At 40.1% G+C, this 19,097-nt stretch overlaps 1 protein-coding gene across 2 annotated transcripts in view; it reads left to right on the forward strand.

The window, feature by feature from the left end:
• The first annotated feature begins 1,633 nt into the window (after window positions 1-1,633).
• The window catches only part of stard9 (StAR-related lipid transfer (START) domain containing 9), a 55,860-nt gene continuing 38,396 nt past the window's right edge, over window positions 1,634-19,097 (forward strand). For both annotated transcript variants that reach the window (XM_084742034.1, XM_084742035.1), the window contains exons 1-3: window positions 1,634-1,871; window positions 6,932-7,001; window positions 9,786-9,902. In XM_084742034.1, the coding sequence (XP_084598160.1) occupies window positions 1,798-1,871; window positions 6,932-7,001; window positions 9,786-9,902 (261 nt within the window). In that variant the 5' untranslated portion in view covers window positions 1,634-1,797. The remainder of the gene's footprint in view (window positions 1,872-6,931; window positions 7,002-9,785; window positions 9,903-19,097) is intronic.

Below are 19,097 nucleotides of genomic sequence, written 5' to 3' on the forward strand. Positions count from 1 at the left end.
TGTATATTTGATCCTTTTTCTTAATTCAAGTTGTTCTACATGTTTTTTTTTTAATTAATTAATTTATAATTATTAAATGTATCTGTGAAGGTTTACTCTTTCAGTGCCCTGATGTCATTTTGGATCTTACATATACAAATATACATATGTATAAAATACAGTAAGAATATCAGGTGATATGGTGATATTGGATTTTTTTTTTTTCTCCAGACCTGCATTATGCTATATAAACACTGTATCGTCAGAATCTGATTCAGAATCAGAATCAGAAATACTTCATTGATCCCATCTTTATTGGGGAAATTGTTGATTTTACAGGTGCTCCTGTTCAAAAATATAAATCTCCATAAGAATAGAGAATTATAAGAACAGAAATAAGTACATAAAAATATATACATTCTACTATAATACATAAAAGATATAACAATAATAACAAATATGTACAATAAGAAATGTGAAAAGGTGCATGCCATTTATCCACAACATATAACAGCAATATAAAATTAAAAAACTGCAATATTTAGAAAATTTAAGATGATTAGAAATATGAGAATGGATGTAAGAATTATGTACAACAATGTGCATCGAGCTATGATCATATATAACGGTGTAATAACAGTTTTGTTTATTGTGAGTTATTGCACAAGTTATTGTAAATTCAAGTCATTGTATGACAGTCAGTGGTGCACAGTTTAAAGGGATAGTTTATGCAAAAACAAAAATTCAGTCAGTATCTACTCATCCTCATGCCAGTTGAAGGCTGGGTTTAGTTTTTTAGTTCTCAAAACACTGCTGGAGCTTCACAGGAAAACAACACTGCAGAGTCTCTCAAACAACTGAAATGAATGGTGACAAGTTGTCAAATGGATAAGACAACCAAACAAAAACCCCACCCATAAAATACCTCCACACTGCTTGACTGGTGTAATCCATGTCTCCTAAAGCCCCGACGTGCCAAGTTAACTTTAAAGATGTCAACCATGTTTTTAGTCTAAATCCTCACTGTCGATCCTTAGCTTGGGGCCACGTTCACATGCACAGTGTCTGAATTGGATGTGGATGGTGTGCCTGCGTGTGAACAGCACATCATTGGATTACACCAGAGGAGCAGTATGGAGACATTTAATGTTTTTTGTTTGTTGCTTTTTTTACATTTGAAAATTGGTCACCATTCACTTCAGCTGTTTGGGGGATTCTGCAATGCTATTTTCCTGTGAAGCTCCAGAAGTGTTTTGTGGACTGAGAAACTAAACCTGACCTTCAATCAGCATGAGGGAGAGTAGATAACAGCTGAATTTTAATTTTTGAGTTAACTATCCCTTTAATTAAAAAAAAGCACCAGTATAAGCATTGGCTTTCAAAGCCTGGGTGCTGGATTTTTAGGGGCAATGCCAATACTAATATTTAGGAGTAAAAAAAAAAGATCTGATTTTGATTCTATTGGCGAAAATAAAGTTAAGTAAGCTCCCAGTTTAACACTTTAAACAGTGGGGGATTTAAATAATAACAGACATGTAAAAAAAAAAGATTTGAATATGTTGTAGTAGGAGGAGTATCCAGCAGCATCTCCCCTCCGTCCCCTCCCTCTGTGTCCAGCAGGAAGTTTCAGCTCTGCTCTTCAGAGTTTGGAGAGACTCGGCGGGCGGTAGAACCCGCGACCAGCCGGTGGATATGACCCGAACGGCGGATGGCTGGACCGTTTCCTCCCGCTCTTAAGTTTTATCGGAGTAAAATGCCAGAAGACTCAACATGCTCACACGGGAAACATTATTGTGCACCAACTGCTGAGTTGTGTGTATGATCATCGTAAAAAAAAAAGGCATCATGGCAAACGTTAAAGTTGCCATTCGAGTCCGTCCTCCCAACGCAAGGTGAGTTTTAATGTCAGCTAGCGTTACTTGTCTTTGCTAGCTAACGTAACGCTAATTTAACGACTTAATAATGTTAGTAGAGTTAGCGTAACTTTATCGCAGTTGCCTCCGTGCCCACTGTTGTTGCCAGCCATGGTAATTTGACTGGCTGCGTCCAAAACATGACGCTTCTCATGTTGCCTTTTGTTTTAACACGTTATTGTTCATTTTGCTTCAAGACGAGTCATAACAGTAACGAACTTTAAGCTAGTTAGCTGGTTAGCTAACGTTAGCTACTTAAAGTCTGTGCAGTGGTGCACATGGTGAATAATGACAACTGTGGCTGTCAGTAGTGTTGTCTGACTAAGCATCTTGTGTGCACTCAGTGTGTGGTGCTGAGTAATGTCTAAAGAACTGGAGCTAGGTTGGATTTAAAGTATTTAACTTCAGCCAATTATACCATTAAGCTAATGGGGTATAATTATAAATCAATTTTGATGTATTCAAAACACTTGTGCTGATGTATGACTGCATCAATCAGGATTAATCAGTAGTAGGTTAAGGCAAAATTCACCACTTTTCATGTGGATGTCCACTCAGTGCTGATGGTTAATTAAGTTAATTGAAGTAATTAATTTCTGTTTGTGCTTTACTGACAGAAAGCAGAGTTCTGCTGCAAAATGTGTTGTTTTTCCTGCATCCAGTGATGTCACAGTGATGTAGCCGGTGTTGAGGAAGAACTACAGGCTATATGCGATATTAGAGGAAGTGATAACTTTCACATCAGTATTCTCAGTTTAATTTAAAAAGTTTCAAATGATGGGGAATGAATGAATGAATGATAGTATGGTTTCTGAGGGATCTATTCCCAAACAACGAAATTTTCTTAGGTCTGTAGAATATGATTTGTAGGCCAGGACATCACTGTAGCATCACAATATCTAATTTATAATGGTGTTTCAGTATTAAATAGTCTACAAATGCTTGACCTATGTTATATATTTTGTTGAGTTGTGTGCTTGTCCTACAAACCCAGAGAAATCTGTAATTTTTTCAAGGTAACAGTGTTTCCTGTTAGCTGCTAGTTGCTGTAGCCTAACTCACTTAAAACTTTAGTATATTACCTCATTCATGATCATGATCACTGTCTGAGTCCCATTATATAGCTTGGCATCAGCCAACATGGTTGTTTAACAACTTGAAAACAACTCCTATGATGCCATGCTACTTCACAATATCACCAAACTACATCTCTTGAGATTGCAGAACTTCCATGTTGTGTATTTAACAAATATTGTGCCTCCTGCGCTTTGAAAATTGCAGAAGACTGTATTGTAATTTTGCTAAAATTTTGATGAAATGTTCAGCCGTACTACAGGCTATTTCAGCTTAAATTTCTAGTCTCCATCTTTGGGTAGCAAGGGGGTGTACTATGAGCATTTTTGTCACTTTACACCAGGTTTTGGCTAATGAAGTAATAGCCATAGGCTAGGGTGGTGATACATGGCAACATGATTGGGCCATCAGAAATTTGCACGCAATGGACATGTGGGCACTGCTGGCACAACTCAACGAGCAGGATAACTCAAGTTTTCTTGGTCAATATAGCACACACTGAAGAATTTATTGCTTAAATGGACTTCATTTACCATCAGCATTGACTGGACATCCATATGAAAAGTAGGGAATTTTTACTTAACTGTTTTTTAAATAGTCAAGTAATCCTTTACAGCAGGGTTCCCATTAAGGGGGGGTGTGTACACCCCTTGGTGTATGCAACCTGGCTCTATGAGGTGCACAAGAGGGAAAATACAATGGTGTATTTTTGATATGCTTTTTATTACTATTTGGTTACTGGACCGACTCACTCATCTGTCTCTCTCTGTGACTTCAATCAGTGGGCGAGTCAACTGCGTCTGTTTGCGAGCCCATACACTTGTCATTCTTTGTTCTTTATGTGGCAGATGGTGTGTGACTTTATTGCATTTTAATTTAAATGATTGAAATATCTTTAATAGCATCTGAATATGCTGCCTTCACCATGGTGACAGCTATAAATAAGCTATGTTGCTTTGTTTTTGAAGGTGGAAGGTGTGAGAGTGTAGGTTTGTACAGTTGCTTGGACAAAACAAGCCATTTGAAACTGTCACAGTGGGCTCTGGAGAATTAGGCAAAATGTTAATAATGATAAATGTTAGCTGTGATGGACAGATCATCTTACTCCTCATTTTCTGACAATATCATATACAATATATTCTCTATCAGTCGTTCTAGCTCTTCATTGAAACTGTATAATGTCATTGAAACTGTATAATGTTTACAGTCATGTTCAACCTGAGACATGTTTTTTAATAGCTGCACCTGTGCATCAAATGCAAATACTCCAGATGAAATTTACATCTTTTAAACAGTTTTCATCCAGAATTCGACCTGGCATTGGTATCTTTGTTTTGCTATGCAGAAAAAGTTTGTAGTGACTAGCCAACTGGTGTAACAGCAGAGTATAAAAGGTTGATTTCATAACATGAAACAACAAAGGAAAGAAAATTATGTTAACTAAAGTTGTTTGGGCCTTGCATGTACAGTATGTGTTAGTGAAAAGTATTCCCTTCATTAAGGGAGAGGCATTTGTGGAAAAAAAACTTTTTTCTGCTGTTTTACAGTGCTGTGAAATCTGCTGTTTAAGTAGCATAGTAGCACAGGGGGGTTGTAAAGTTGCTCTGCTCCACTGGAGCTCTCCTTTACATTAACAGGCAAATTACTACAACATGTTGAATAACAGGTCTTCAGGGTGCAGGGATATATACTACATGTAAGTCCTATAGAAGTACATTGATTAAATAGATCTTCAACAGGATGTTTTGCAGGGCTGCTTAATGTGAGGGCCACTACAGTACCATAACAAAGCATTATTCAGGCTATGAGGGGCTGGACAATGATTCTTTCAACCTGTCTTCCTGGTGTTTTGCATGACAAAAGAGTTTCTTATACATAATGTTCACTGTCATGCAAATCTGTGCTTCCTGATTTCTGGTTCTGTCAGTCTTACTGTCATCTGCTCATTTGCATTTCTTTTTGAACGAGGGATGTATTTCCTTACTTATATATTTGAGTTAGTGCCTGCTGTGTGACAGAGATAACATTAATACCAGCCTGGTCAGCTGCATTCCTCATTCGGCCAGGCATAGACGTGTGTTACTCTTTGTTTTAGTTGGCCAATGAGATTCAAGCAGCCTCTCACATGTGCAGAAAACATGTCAGCCCAGTTGTGAAATTACTCGTCTTAGGTTTGTATCAAAACACATTTTTTATGAGGTTTACTATTTTCCAACCCCCAACCTCCTCTCCTCCATGCTAGTTTGAGCCTGAGATTGAAGGTTGGTGGTTTTGGGTTGGGCCACTGCTGGGGTTGGCAAAATGAGTCCCGCGTGGTGAAGCACAGGGAGAGCTGACGATTACAACAGCCTCCCCGTCAGCCCCCTAACCCACCACAGAGACGGAGCGCTCACACTACAGGCAGGCTTCGCCATCATTATCGCTCCTGGAGATCGAAATTCTCTGTGCTCCATGTTGTGATTGCCTCCAGTTTCGCATGTGTTGCATCAGATGTGCTGGGTCCAGCTGCTGAAGCTCACATAGCCGAGTTGACCTTGTTTTACACACAAGCGGGGAAGACTCACACTGGTCCGCTTTATGCACACACACAACACTTGTGCACGCTCTCAGTCCAAACCGCCTCATCAGAGGAAGTCTCTGGAGTTGCTGAGGCTCTGCTTTCATTTGAATCTGAAACTAGTGACGATTTCATGGATCACACACACACACACACACACACACACACACACACACACACACACACACACACACACACACACACACACACACAGATTCATTGTACTAACTGTCATGTGATGGCCTCAAGTCAAGTGGAACTGGCCTAAATTTATCTGGACACCCTCTCAATTATATCTGCATCAGCAAAAAGAGGATTTTTAAACCTATTTAAATCCGTCCGTTGGGTGTTGAATTCAAAGTGAAACCTTTGTTAAACCTCTGTCCGGTTTTCATTTGGAGGGGGAGACACTGATCAATACTGATAGCGTCTGTTACAGTAGATCTCTTCTGCTCTATTGAAAGCATGTGTTAACGGTTCTTCTGATCTGAACTCTCACTTCCATATTAAAGAAGTGGATGTAGCCACAGAGACGTCACTCCGTTGGTCTTGTTTTGAAGCCTTGAGTTTGGCATTTTGCCGTTGCCATCTTGGTTTTTTGGAGCCTGATGTGACCATATTTTTATGAGAGGGCGGAGGCGCGAGGGGAGTACAGTTAGCAAGGTGCAGTTATAATTCAGGTTAAATGAGAAATCTGTTATATATTTTTATTTCCAGGCTGGGTTAACTGTTTTTGTTTGCCCATTTTACATTAATTGGAGTTCAAAATCATGCTGAATGTTAGTTGAATGAGCGTGAGTTTCTGTTTCTGAGTCGTAAGAAATATAATCTTTCCAAAGGAGTAAATATGTGTGTAATGATCAAATTGAGCAATATGTTAATGGCGTCTGAATGGTTGGGCGATGTCTAAAGAATTGGGATATGATGATGTCCACAGTGAAATATCACGATGGGTGATGACATAATTGTTTGTCAGGGGATGGGAGGCTGTACAAAAGTGCTTAGAAAACAGTAGTGTAAATTACAACAGCCTAAGGCATACCCTGCATCATTGTCCATTTTACTCTAAATGGGATCATAATTGACAAAATGAACATCATGCTGTATTGAAGAAGACTTGAAACCAGTGATTAAGACCATGAACTCAGCAGGCAAGTGTTTACTGAGGTCCTAAATCAAGTGAGAAATGGGGTCATTTTCTCATAAACGTCTGCACAGTTTGACTTATTTTTGCTGCCAATGGAGTTGACCCCTGCTGGCCATTAGAGAGAATGCAGGTCTAAGGCACTTCCACATTAGCCTCCTTTAATTTTTTTTTTAGTCGATGCTCACTTTTCATAAACATTCATCATATTTCTTTACACCTCTTTCCACTTGACTGAAGGAGTCGTTCTCTTCTTGCTCACAGGGAGAGTGCGGATGGAGGAAGGCTCGCAGTACAGATGGAGGAAAAGTTTGTGAGGATCCGAAATGTAAAGGTGAGTATTTTTTATCCTTTATTGAGTGTATTTTTTTTTTTTTTTTGTTAGTAGTACTGCATGATTTGAGTAGCGTGTAGATGATATCTGTTACAACAGGATGTTTACAGTCTTGGCTCAGCCTTTTCCCGCTTGATGTCACAGTTGTTTATTATATGTGTTGGGCTCTCTCTCTCACACACACACACACACACACAGTTTGGGAGAGCCTTCCTGTCAAACATGAGCAGTCTGACACTCTGCACACCAGTACAAACAGCTGCAAAACTACAGCATAATTCAGGTACTCCAATAGACTGAAAAGTGACAGAAAATGCGAAATAGAGTTGCAACGATTAATCAATGAATCAATTTATCATTAATCAATTAGCTGTCAACTATTAAATTAGTCACCAACTATTATGATAATCCAGAAGTGGTTTTTTTGTAAGGTTTTAAAGAAAAAAAGTCAACATTCTCTGATTTCAGCTTATTAAATGTGCATCTTTTCTGATTTATTTACTCCTCTATGACAGTAAACTGAATATTTTTGGGTTGTGGACAAAACAAGACATTTGAAGACACAATCTTGGCATTTGGGAAACACTGACTGACATTTTCTAACAATTTCTGACATTTTATAGAGCAAAAAACTAATCGAATATTTGAGACACTCATATAACTACCCAAACATAAAACAACGTATAATAGCTTCACAGTTAAATTAGGTGTTTCAACAGGAAATCTGGCTCTAGGCCTTAATAATAATAGTCCTATTTGCAAGACTAGATGAGTGTGCAGTGTTGTTTTATATTGTATGTTGACTGAAAGGGGTAATTTTTGGTTTGCGTTTTGTTTAAGGTATTAGTTTAGGTTTTTAAAAAGGTTCTGTGCATGTGGAAATTATTATGTGAGCTGCACAGTCTTGTAAGCTAATACTTTCGCTAAGTTACCAACCTGCTGTGCCAGATGACTGAATAGACTTGTCTGATTAGTTGAGCTGCATTGCTTGCGGACAGCCTGGTGCTTTTCATTGTGAGTGTTTGCATTAGCTGATATAGAGATAGTAAATCTTTTTGTACTAGAGGTCTAACTTTGAGCCTTGAAGCCTTGAGAGTCATATGTCAAAATGTCCACATCCTTTGTTTACAAGTGATGCATGCAAAAAGATAAAAGTTCACCCAGAACTTATCTCAAAACTCACATTTAGCTACAACATAGTCACACACATGTGAAGATCTTCGCTGATCAAATTGGTTGTTACAGGATCGCCCCATTTGTTTACATTTGGCTTTGTAAATGCTGACGTATAGAGAGGAGTTGGGTGGGGGCGGAGAGAATCTGTTACAAATGATGTGACACAGAGAAACCACATATGGCTTCCCTCTGCCATGGAAAAGGATCAAGACTCCAAGGCTCTTGCGGGGCTCATGGGAATAATTATTTATGGAAAGTGGGACAGTTGTGAAGAATCTGAGACATAATGAAAAAAAAGGGTGGGTTTTAAAGCACAATAAACATGAGACTAAATAACAAACATCAAGTAATACGAGCTGTAAAGACCTACTGAACTTAATTAAAAAGAGTAAAACAAGAAAAGATAAAACAAGATTCAGAGTGTTTTACAACCAGTCAGTTTTCCTTAACTTGAGTAGTTGTAAATCATGAGGATGGAACTCTGTTGGCCAGGAGAGTCGCTTGTAGCAGTTGTTGCTATTGGCTAATCCTGTACAATACAGGACCATTGTTAAATTTCCTAAAAGTGCAGAGGGGTTAAACAGTCAGGCTTTCAGACAAGCCAATTGCTGTGAACAAATTTGATACCCAGAGCTTAGTGTTATCTGCAGTCAGAGTGAGGACAGGCTTTTCTACACAGATGTTCGAGTGGATTGATCATTTGGATAATTATTTTGATAATTGACTACTCTGTTTGAAGTACAACAGTGACTTTAAGGACCCTTTTCCCAGCCCTCTCCATGGCATGAATCTAACGCTAAAGTGTCCTTGAGCAAGACATTTAACCCTCATCAGCTCCAACAATGACGTTTTTGCAACTGAACCCTCGCTCACCAGATTTAAACAGGATATCCTGACATCACCTCAAAAGTTTTCCAGTTCAATTACAATGGAGTCTGATAGTAAAACAAAACCTCATATGTCAAAAATAAATTTGAAGTAATGTTTCAACCAGTGCTCGTAACTTGTGTCTACACCTGAAGAGATTTACATCCCTGTATGAAAAAATGCTGGGTTAAAAGTTATGAATCAAAGACAGCAGCATCTGAGAGAACAATATGGTTCTTCTGGTCGAATGCAGTCATTTAGAAGAAATATTTAGAAGCTGTACTGTCCTCCTGTGCAGCTGTTGTGCCTGGACAGGCCCAAATGCTGCTGTGCTGTTTTTCCTCAGTGCAGGATTCACAGTAAGCAGAAAGGTGTTTAGTGTTAATTCAGTGAGGCGACTAAAGAACTGGAGGAGGAGTGAATGTGTTGCTAATGAATGGAAACGGCTTGCTTGCAATTCTGCACCATAGCAGTCTCATAAACAAAAGCTATTCTGTAGTACCTGGCTTTTATCACTAGGATTTTATGTAGCTCTTACTACTGTTTACTCATCTTTTAATGTTATTACATGTAAGCACATGTTGTCTTTATATTTTGAATTTCAGTTTGCATTGTCTGTATTAGCTTTTTTAAATTATACTGTATTTCTTGTCTCATTCTAATATGATGTTGGTTCATAGCAAATTAAAAAGGGGGAGCATGAAGAATCAGCCTAATGTGCTTCTGTTTTCCTCCCTGAAGCTGGATGGACGTACAGATGGTGCTGTGGATTCGAGAGAGAAGCTTCTGGAGTTTTGTTTTGACTACTGCTACTGGTCGGTGGATCCTGCAGACCCTCACTATGCCTCGCAGGAGGAGGTAATGACCGAACTCCCTAACTGACTGTGTTTACATGAACTGGAATACCCTGCAGTTGACCTTCCTCTAAATAAGGCAGTATTCCAGTGATAGGATTTTAACATGGCTCGGTGACTGAAATATTACAATATTCACATAATTTTCCCGTTTACATGCTATGGGCCACAGCCTGAATAATGACTGAGAGGCCCTCCACTGTACGTTACAACATCAGAGTTTATATCCAATATTCAGCCTCGAACCCACTTTTTTCTGATGTTGTTCCTGTGGTTCATGCTTGTGGTTATCGCAGTGGAAATATGGCAATATAAACACTGCTTTGACTGATTCTCTTACAGATAAATACAAGAGTAGATTCTGACAGAAGAGGAGTTCTTGTGGGAGTAAAAAAAAAAAAAATCACCACAATTCCGTTTAAATGCCAGTTTCTGGATCTGAGTGTTAAATATTGGCAGTCTGTATAAAAGAAAGATTAGTCATTGGTTTATGTCCTCAAAGTATCTACTTTGACATGCAGCCATTTGTGCAGTACTACCTAAAGGTTTTTCTTGGTTTCATGCTATGATATATAGTAAGTAAGTAAGATTTTATTTATATAGCACATTTTAAAACAATGTTACAAGGGGCTGCACAGGATACAGATACAAAGAAATAAGCAAACACAGCTATATACAGACAAATGAATTACAGGCCCTTTACAGGGAAGGCAAGTCAGTAGAAATGGGTTTTGAGAAGTTTTTTAAAGCCATTTACAGACTCACCTGATCTAATAGAGGGTGGAAGGAAGTTTGAGCTGCCCAAACAGCAAAAAGCACAATCATCCCTGGATTTGCGGAGTGAGCGGGGTATAAAGAAGAGATTCGGAACGGATGATCTGAGTGGCCTAGTGCAGTGATTCCCAAACAGTTTGTTGGGACACACTGGTGTGTTGTGGGATTTTACATTTTTATTGCAATATACGACTATACAAAAAGTTAATGACGTATTTTTGATTTAGTATATTGGTTGTTATTTCCCAACACAGAAGCAAATTCTGTACCCTAAAGAAAATCTCATTTTTAGCTGTTTGTGCAATTGCCAGATTGTGGGAATTATTGGAATCTGATACTTCAAAAACCCTGATTGATTAATGCCTTTATTTACACCTGCACTCTGGGAGCTCTGTCTCAGATTGGAGTACTAGTTGTTTCTGATTGGTTAAGTTGATTATAAAAGCTATATGAATACAGGTGTCCCTTGAGAGATTGGCTTGCCCTTTGGTGCAGCTAAAGTTTGAAATCCACTGTCCTGGAGGTGGAATAGAGATTCAAATATTTGGAAATGTATGAAGAGGCGAGACCATGTAGGGCTTTGTAATGTGATACATAGTATTCGAAATCTAATCTATACACCCTATAGGCCTACGCCCTCTTGTGGGTAGAATCCAAGTGCGTGGCAGTCCAGACTTGGGCCACAAGTTGAGACAGGGCAAACAAACTCAAACAAGAGGGGTGTGCGTGTTGTTTTCTATGTTTTTACACAGATGGCCACTCTGGGGATGTGATATCAGCTCCATCTGCTACCCAGAAGTCTCTTTGCCTCAGACATGGCACAACTAGAGTCAGCTCGCTTTTCATGTCCAGGCTTTGATTGGCTGATTAGATATCTTTGTGCTGCTTTGATTGGAGGGTGTTGCTGGAACCTGAGACGGGCTCCAGATCAAGAGGAAGTGGTGCGTCACTACAGGAAATCTGTCCAAAAACTATTCCTATAGAGAGTTCTTTTTTTTAGATTAGTTGTCTTGTCGTTAATTTGTATTTCCATTCAGTTTTCATTGTTCTGCACAATTGTTGCAGCCTTAGTTTTACAGCTAAATCTTCTATCCTTTTTCCATGGACGTTCTCTCCTCTGCCACTCCCTCACTGCCTGTCTCTCCTCTTGTCAGAGCTGCCTTTGTGTGTTTTTTTTTGAGAAAGACAGGGCTGTGATGACGGCCTACACACTGCACAGAGATACAGACAACACAACACTTCTTCCTCTCTCCTTTTTAGCCCCCTCTAACTCTGGCTCTGGTTGCCGCTGTCCTCAGCAGAATTGTGTCCAGTCACAGTGGCCTTGTTGCCACAAGACATTCCTCTGTGACTGACCCGTGGTGGGCGAAAGGACACCAATGAAGGACAGAGCCTGTGGATTTAAATCTGACCTCCTTTCCTGCTCCAGAACCCAAAGAATTGCCTCTTTCACAAAGAATCTTGGAGATGACAACGTCAGCCGTTTGCTAATCGCATCACAGTTGAAAATATTTGAATTGGACATTTCTCTGGTGGATCCAAAGACACAGTGCTTGACGTAAAAAGCAGAAAATACTGTGTTTGTGTCAGGGCTGCTCCTTCAAAGTCCAATCATCAGTCAGAGACCCCTCAGTTGACTGAGTCAGGCAGTGGTGTTTTTTTGTCGGTGTGCATTACAATAACAGAAGAAGATGGACAGAAGCTTACAAAAAATGCACAGGGATAACATTTCAAAGAGAAATTATAATTTATTTATTGTTTTTATTCTAGATGGTGCACAAATCAATGTTGCAACGTGCTGAAGGTTAACTGATGAGAGAGGATTAAATGAGTGGGTAAACAAGTTTAGGTTTAGGTTAGGTTAGGTTTTTAGCTGCGTCATGGTACTTTGGAAACAAACAAGTCTCAAAATCACCTTAAACAACAAAACTAACTGCAATGGCAGCGGGGGCTGGAGACTTCCCTCCAGATTTTCAAATGACTTTTCCCTTGCTGTTGATAAATTCTCAAACTGGCCATTGTGACATTATATTGGAAACATACACGACTAAACAGTGCTAAGATGTATTGACATTTAGATGGACTAACTTATGTCTAACAACAAAAACTGTTGTGTAAGTTAGTTTCTTCTATCAGAAGCTCAAACAGAGGCATAGTGTCAACTTGCATGTACATACGTGTGAGACCAAATATACAAATTATTGGAAAACATGATAGTTTATTCTGTATGCCTTCATACTTGACATACATTAAATAAAACTGAGATGGCCACAGTTTTAACAGTCCTATTACTTCCCCTGACTGTGTGGAATTCTAATGTTTCTCCCTCACAGATGATGAAGAAAGGTATTAAAACGCAAGTATTCCTGGTAAAACTTATGCATGTAGGCTGATATTGGAGTTTAGTGTGGCGCTGAACTGGTAAAAAACAAAAAAACAAAAATGTTGAATCTTCATGTTGAACAGCCAAATCTGATTCTATTGACAAAGCCTTAGTTAGTGTTGTAGGGCAGCAAGCCAGATTAATGGATCAACAGTGGCAGGTGGACTCTATAATTCAAGAGCCGCTCTTAACTATTTTGCCAGACACATTGCTTTTTGGAACACTGAGGAGCCTGTCCAAGTGGACATTTGAATAGGCAGATTTGTTCTCCACAACCAAAATTTGACAATAATGTTGGGACTTGAAGTTAATTTCCCACACTTCTGAGTTGCCTCATTTCACTTAGCTGCATTGCATTAAGGTAATGGCTCTCGAGTGAGTGTTATGTATTCAGTTTCTCTCTTATCTGGTATCTGTCCGTATGTATTTTTAACACATTAATGAGTCGATGCTGTTTTTGCCAGCACAGGATTTTCTCATGGTTTCTGCATTTAAAATATACTGTACCATGCTGTTCTTTTTTAAGAGCAGGAAGAGAGGGACTTGCTCTGAATTCGTCTTGCATTGTAGTCCCCATGAGACTGAGACAATCTGAGCCTGTGGTGGGATAAGACAAAGGGGAAAAAAATGGATCTTAACTCCTGCTTTTCCAGCTCAGTACTACCCCACCACACCCAGGGCCCCTCAGAGATTGGCCGCCTAGCCCCCGTGCCTCCATTCCCACTCCTGCACTGTGCCGTTGACTGCACATGGCCACGCATCACTGATGGTTTACACCAGATACTCGTGCTGGTTTCCGTCCTCGTAAACTGTTACAACCGAGAGACAAGACAGAACTGTGGTATCTTAAACTACATGTTGGGGTGCAGACGTGGTTGCTTTTCTTGTCGCTGAGGGCTCACCACAATAAAAAGGCTTGTCTTACAGTATGGGTGGCTCAGTTTTTAAGTTGTATCTTGGGGTAAAAAATGCTCCTAGAACAAGGTTGAGCACAGAGGAAGGAGAACAACTCTAGCAGGTGAGAAGTAGGTTTTTGAAAGAGAACCATAACCCATAATGGGAGCCAGCTGTTGAGTTATGCAGGAGAAAACTGAGGCTATTTGTCTAAAATGCTGCCTTTGTTTTGGACCTAGATATTAAGCTAATAAATAGCTTTTTCCACTATTTAATAACACAAACAGCTCAGCTTGTTTATTGCTTCTGACAGTAAGAAACATGGGAGAGGAAAGTGAAAAAGAATCGGGGGGATTGAGTCAGGGAATTGCAAGAGAAACTGATTAGGAGAAAGTGGGAATGTGAATTCCTCTGGTAGAGGAGGAGCAGGAGGAGGGGGAAATGGGCAGGGGGTCCACTGTGCCTCTGTAGCCCCCCAGCTCTTGCCTGCCAAGCTCACAGCTGCCTCACTAAGTGATTTTTCGCAGTTAAATTTCAGGGCAAAGACGTCACTGCTGAGGATTTGTCTGAGAGCACAATGCTGTTTTTTATTGCCAAAAGGAGTCGGCTTGCTGGGGTTTTTCCCTCTCCTCCTCCTCCTCCTCCTCCTCCTCCTCTTCTCTCTGTGCGCCTCTGTCGATGCAGTTTGTGATTCGATTATGCTCGCAGTGTTTCTAGGTCTGTGTGTCAGTGGTGCTGCAGACTGGGGGAAAGAATAGCTTCTCTGTGTATGAGAAGAATCCTCCACACACACGTGAGCATTTTACACCCCCTCACCACAGTCCGGTCCAGCTCGGCCTGGCTTGAATTAACTGCAAACAGGACACCAAATAAACCACATGCTGTCAACAAAGAAATATGAGATCTACGCCATATGGATACAGGCAAAGCACCTGTGATTTATGTACAGACTTACTCCTTTTTGTGAGTGAAGGCAGACGATAAGAGGAGTTGTAACAGAGAAACTAAAAGTGGTTTGATAGATGTACTTCTGAAAGGTGCAGGTAAGTTCTCTTAAAAAGACAAGTAGAGGATGATATAACTGTTAACTGACAATCTGGGTGCCAAATTTGGATCTTTTGTTAACTGACAGATCAAGATCCAGTTATCCAGGTAGGAACATTTTCACATAAAGAGCTACTGTAATCACTACTGTGATGTATTCAAACTGCTTCTTTTAATCCAACCACTGTTGTTCCTTAAGAACTTTTGCCACCTCTGATTGGTATTTGTGTTAGATTTTTATCATAATACAGCATGTAGGTGTAGCACATGACTCATCTCTCCACTATCAGATGATTATTTGCTTGCTTTCATGCCTGAAAAGTCCATACCAAGGTTCTAGTTTTTGTTGCACTGTATACATTTGATCCGGTTAGTTTTGGTTTCACATTGCAATCATGCAAGAGCACTAAAGAACTATACTGTACATAACATGCGTTGAAAAGTGTCTGATTTTATGCGAGTTTTTTCCAAGTGACTCTTTATAAAGTTGCCAAACCACATGTCAAACATTTGGCCTTCTCTGTGTAACTGTGGCTCATTTTGTTTTGTTGCGTTGTTTTTCATTTTTCTGTTTCTGGTGATAGCCTGTCAGAACTTCCTGTAACTGGTCCAAAAGCCCACAAATTGTCACACTACAAATGAACCGAACCATGATTCAGTTTGATCTAGACTGAGACCACTGAAACATGGTCTCGGGGGAGGTTTCACTCCTGTATGTTTGGTTTGAATACAACTGGAAAGTCCGAAAGTTTGGACCAAATGCGGCAGACTCTCTGCCCCACTTCAAATATGCACTCAGTCTAATTTTGGCAAATGCAACATCAACAACAAAATTGAGTGGACAGGAAGTCAGACACAGAAAATCTGGTCAATTTTCAAAATAAAAGACCCTGTGCAGACCTGTGATCACAAAAACAGACAAAAAAGAAATGTTTTAACTACATAGCAACATAATCAGGTGGAAAGAACGCTTTGCTGCTGAAATGGTGCTGATGGGACCTGTAGCCAGTGTGGAGAACGGATCAAAACGTGCCATTACGAGTGGAATTGACATGTTAGGAGAATATCTCAAAAACATCAACAGATGTTTCAGAAGAAACTGGTAGAAAGTTAGGCCATGGGTCAGTGTCCTTGCTGCAGATTTCAAGGATGTCTTAACAATTGGGCATTAAAAAAAAAAAAAAACCTGCATAGCTGCACGTAGGTCTATTTCATTGAAATAAATCTGGCATGTGTATCCTGTCATTGTCCATTTTGATGCACATCCAGAAGCAGCAAAATAGGGAAAGGATTTTTGCAGCCTTCAACTGCTCTGTGAGTTGTGCCAACCTCTGACAATGTATAGACAAATGTCAATAACACAAACCCGAGACACAATAGGTAGAAATAGATAGTTTGCTAAGTCTTTTTATAGTCACATCTGATATCATAATCATTACTATATCCATCATGTGTTTTAATATATATATTTTTGGACTAACAGATGGGTGTGGCTGCTCAAATCAGACACTCAAATGACATCAAATAGTGTAAGAACAGTAGTTAAGTTCTTGTTGAACTGTAGTGGCAGTCCAGAGATGGAACCTATACTGTACCACTGTACCTTATGGATATCACACAAGGCTCCCATCAGTCTGAAAGCTGGAGAAGTCATTTCCAGCCTGCAATAAAGAGCGCGACATGCAGCTCCACTCTACAGCGTTGTGCTTTGGGGAGGAGCAGCAAATCCCTAAACTCTCTCCAGATATGGCTTTATTTATTTGTTTTAAGTCTAGCCTTTGCCCTGGTGTCGGTTGCAGCAAGAGTATACACTGAAGAATGGAATGCACTGCCAGAGATCCCCCCGTCATCATTTTTTGCTCATTTTCCTGTCCTCGTTTCTCCTTTTTCCCCACTGTCCTTCATTCCCATGTGTAGGGAGGCCTGAGTAATGAAGAGCAGCCTATCTGCTCAGCCTGCACATCTCTGTCTCTCCCTCCTCCCTCTCTTGCAGCCTCTCCGGCCCTCGATGCTAATTTGACCTACAAATTCTGTCCAAGTGTGACAAACGAGAGCGTTGTTGAACTCTGGCCAAACAGCTTCCTCTCTGTCTCTTCTTGCTGTATGTGATTCTGTCTCTCGGTCTGTGTCCTCCTTCCCTCCCTCACTGTGGTCCACTCTTTACATTTCTCCCTCTTTCACTCTGATTCTCTCACTCAGGAAGTCAGGACAAGGATCTCCAGTGACATTTTTTTTCCTGCGTCCAAACAAAAGCATTTAACTTTTGCTCAGGGCCCAGCTGTTGTGTTTGTATAACCCAGTTGGAAAGCGTGGGACGGGAACCGACTGGGACCCTCACTTCGTCATGCAGCTGTCCAGTCCTGGATGTGGAGAGTTTGAGAGAAAGTTGCATCTCCTTTTGCACTTTCTTTCTTGCTTGCAGTCTCATGTCTTTGCATTGAGCTTGGAGACGTCCTCCCAGTGAAAGCGGTTGTGGAGGGAAAATTCATTTTGGTCCTCTTGGTTGCGTCAAAGCTGGCAAAAGCACTGAGAAGCTGGAGTTTTTAAATGTGGCGAAGTGCTTCACTGTGCTTGTTTGGCCTTTTGCCATCACCCTTGACGACATCTTACACACATCTACACACACATGCACACTACACATAAATACTTCTCCAGGGTTTAGTGTAGAGCAGGCCACATAAAACCAGACCAGAAATTGGCATTTTCCACCAGCCAGTGATTACAGGACTTAACTCATTACAGAGGCATTACACCATTACTTTTTCACTCTTGTCAGCCTGTCTTTATCATTCTGTCTTTTCTTTTTCACAATTGCCAGTCTTTCTTAACATTTCTCACCTAATTCGCTGCCTTTCACCACCTTGGTTCTCTGTTACCAGGCCACCAACTAGGCTGCCTCTTTGGAAAACAAAGTGTTTCCCATGTTTCAAAACTGACGTGAAACAACACACATTTTATCACAGTCTGGATCAGTGGCATGAACCATTTTGTTCCTTGTTTTTCAGGAGACTTCATTTTAATCTGAGAGGTCTGGTCCAACTTACTTAGACACAAATGACATTTCAACTTTCCTTTTGTCATATGTTGCCAAAGTAGGAATTTACAAGATAACATCTCTCCGTGTATGTCATCACTTGACCTAAAAATGGCTGTCATGCATAGGCTATAATGTGGTGGTATTGAGTTAATGCATTAGAGTAACATGCTCTCTTTTTCCGTCTCCTGACTGCATTGCTTGAAATTTGAATCTTTAAAAGCCTGAGCCTGGCATTGCTTTTTGTTTGGAGTCAGAAGCGTTTGCAGATGAGACTGTGCAGGCAGATATCTATGCTAAGGCATCCCTGCATGACTGTATGATAGAAAATGAAATGAAAAGATATTAAAAAATATAGCAGTAGCCTGTGGAATGCAAAAAAGTGGCTTCCCTTTTCCCTGAAGGCTTTTATCTGCAATTTCTCCTTGATTATTGAAATAGTTTGTGCAAAAGGTCACCCAGGAAACGCTCAATGTTCTGCACTCATTGCAGTGTTCTGCCAACATTAATATGACCCCCCACATGCGCTGTCCCTAGCCTAAACAAGATTTCAAATTGAAGCAGTTGTTGATCACTTGCAGTCCTCAGCGGCTGGTTAAGAAAATTGAGAAGTCAGCTTTTTGTTGTATAAGACAGAGCAGTCAAAAAGTAGAATTTCTGCCTCACAGTTGTATTCTTCCACCTACCACTATATTGACCTGTAATTTTAACTTTATGATGTCACAGTGAAGTTGACCTTTGACCTTCTAACACCAGAATTTAATCAGTTCATCTGTGAGTCTTTTTTCAGGGTTTATCAAAAATCTGCAATCACAGAGGTCCTTCAGCATACAGTCATGAAAGTGCACAAAACAAATTAGGCTGACTGGTCCAGTAGTATTTGAGATTAACTGCGGAAAAACTGTAGGTCCAGCGATAACTCACACAGTCACGCCGCTCTCACGCACTCAGAAGCAATTGCATGATCCACGGATACTAACCAAATAGTTTCTGCTGGTGAAATCTGTGGCACTAGCCTTTATGCCAACTCTTCTAACCCCAAAGCGTTGTTTTATTCTTCCTTCCTTGCT

The sequence above is a fragment of the Lutjanus erythropterus genome, chromosome 18 (assembly GCF_056507025.1).
Source record: "Lutjanus erythropterus isolate fLutEry1 chromosome 18, fLutEry1.hap2, whole genome shotgun sequence".
Lineage (NCBI taxonomy): Eukaryota > Metazoa > Chordata > Actinopteri > Lutjaniformes > Lutjanidae > Lutjanus > Lutjanus erythropterus.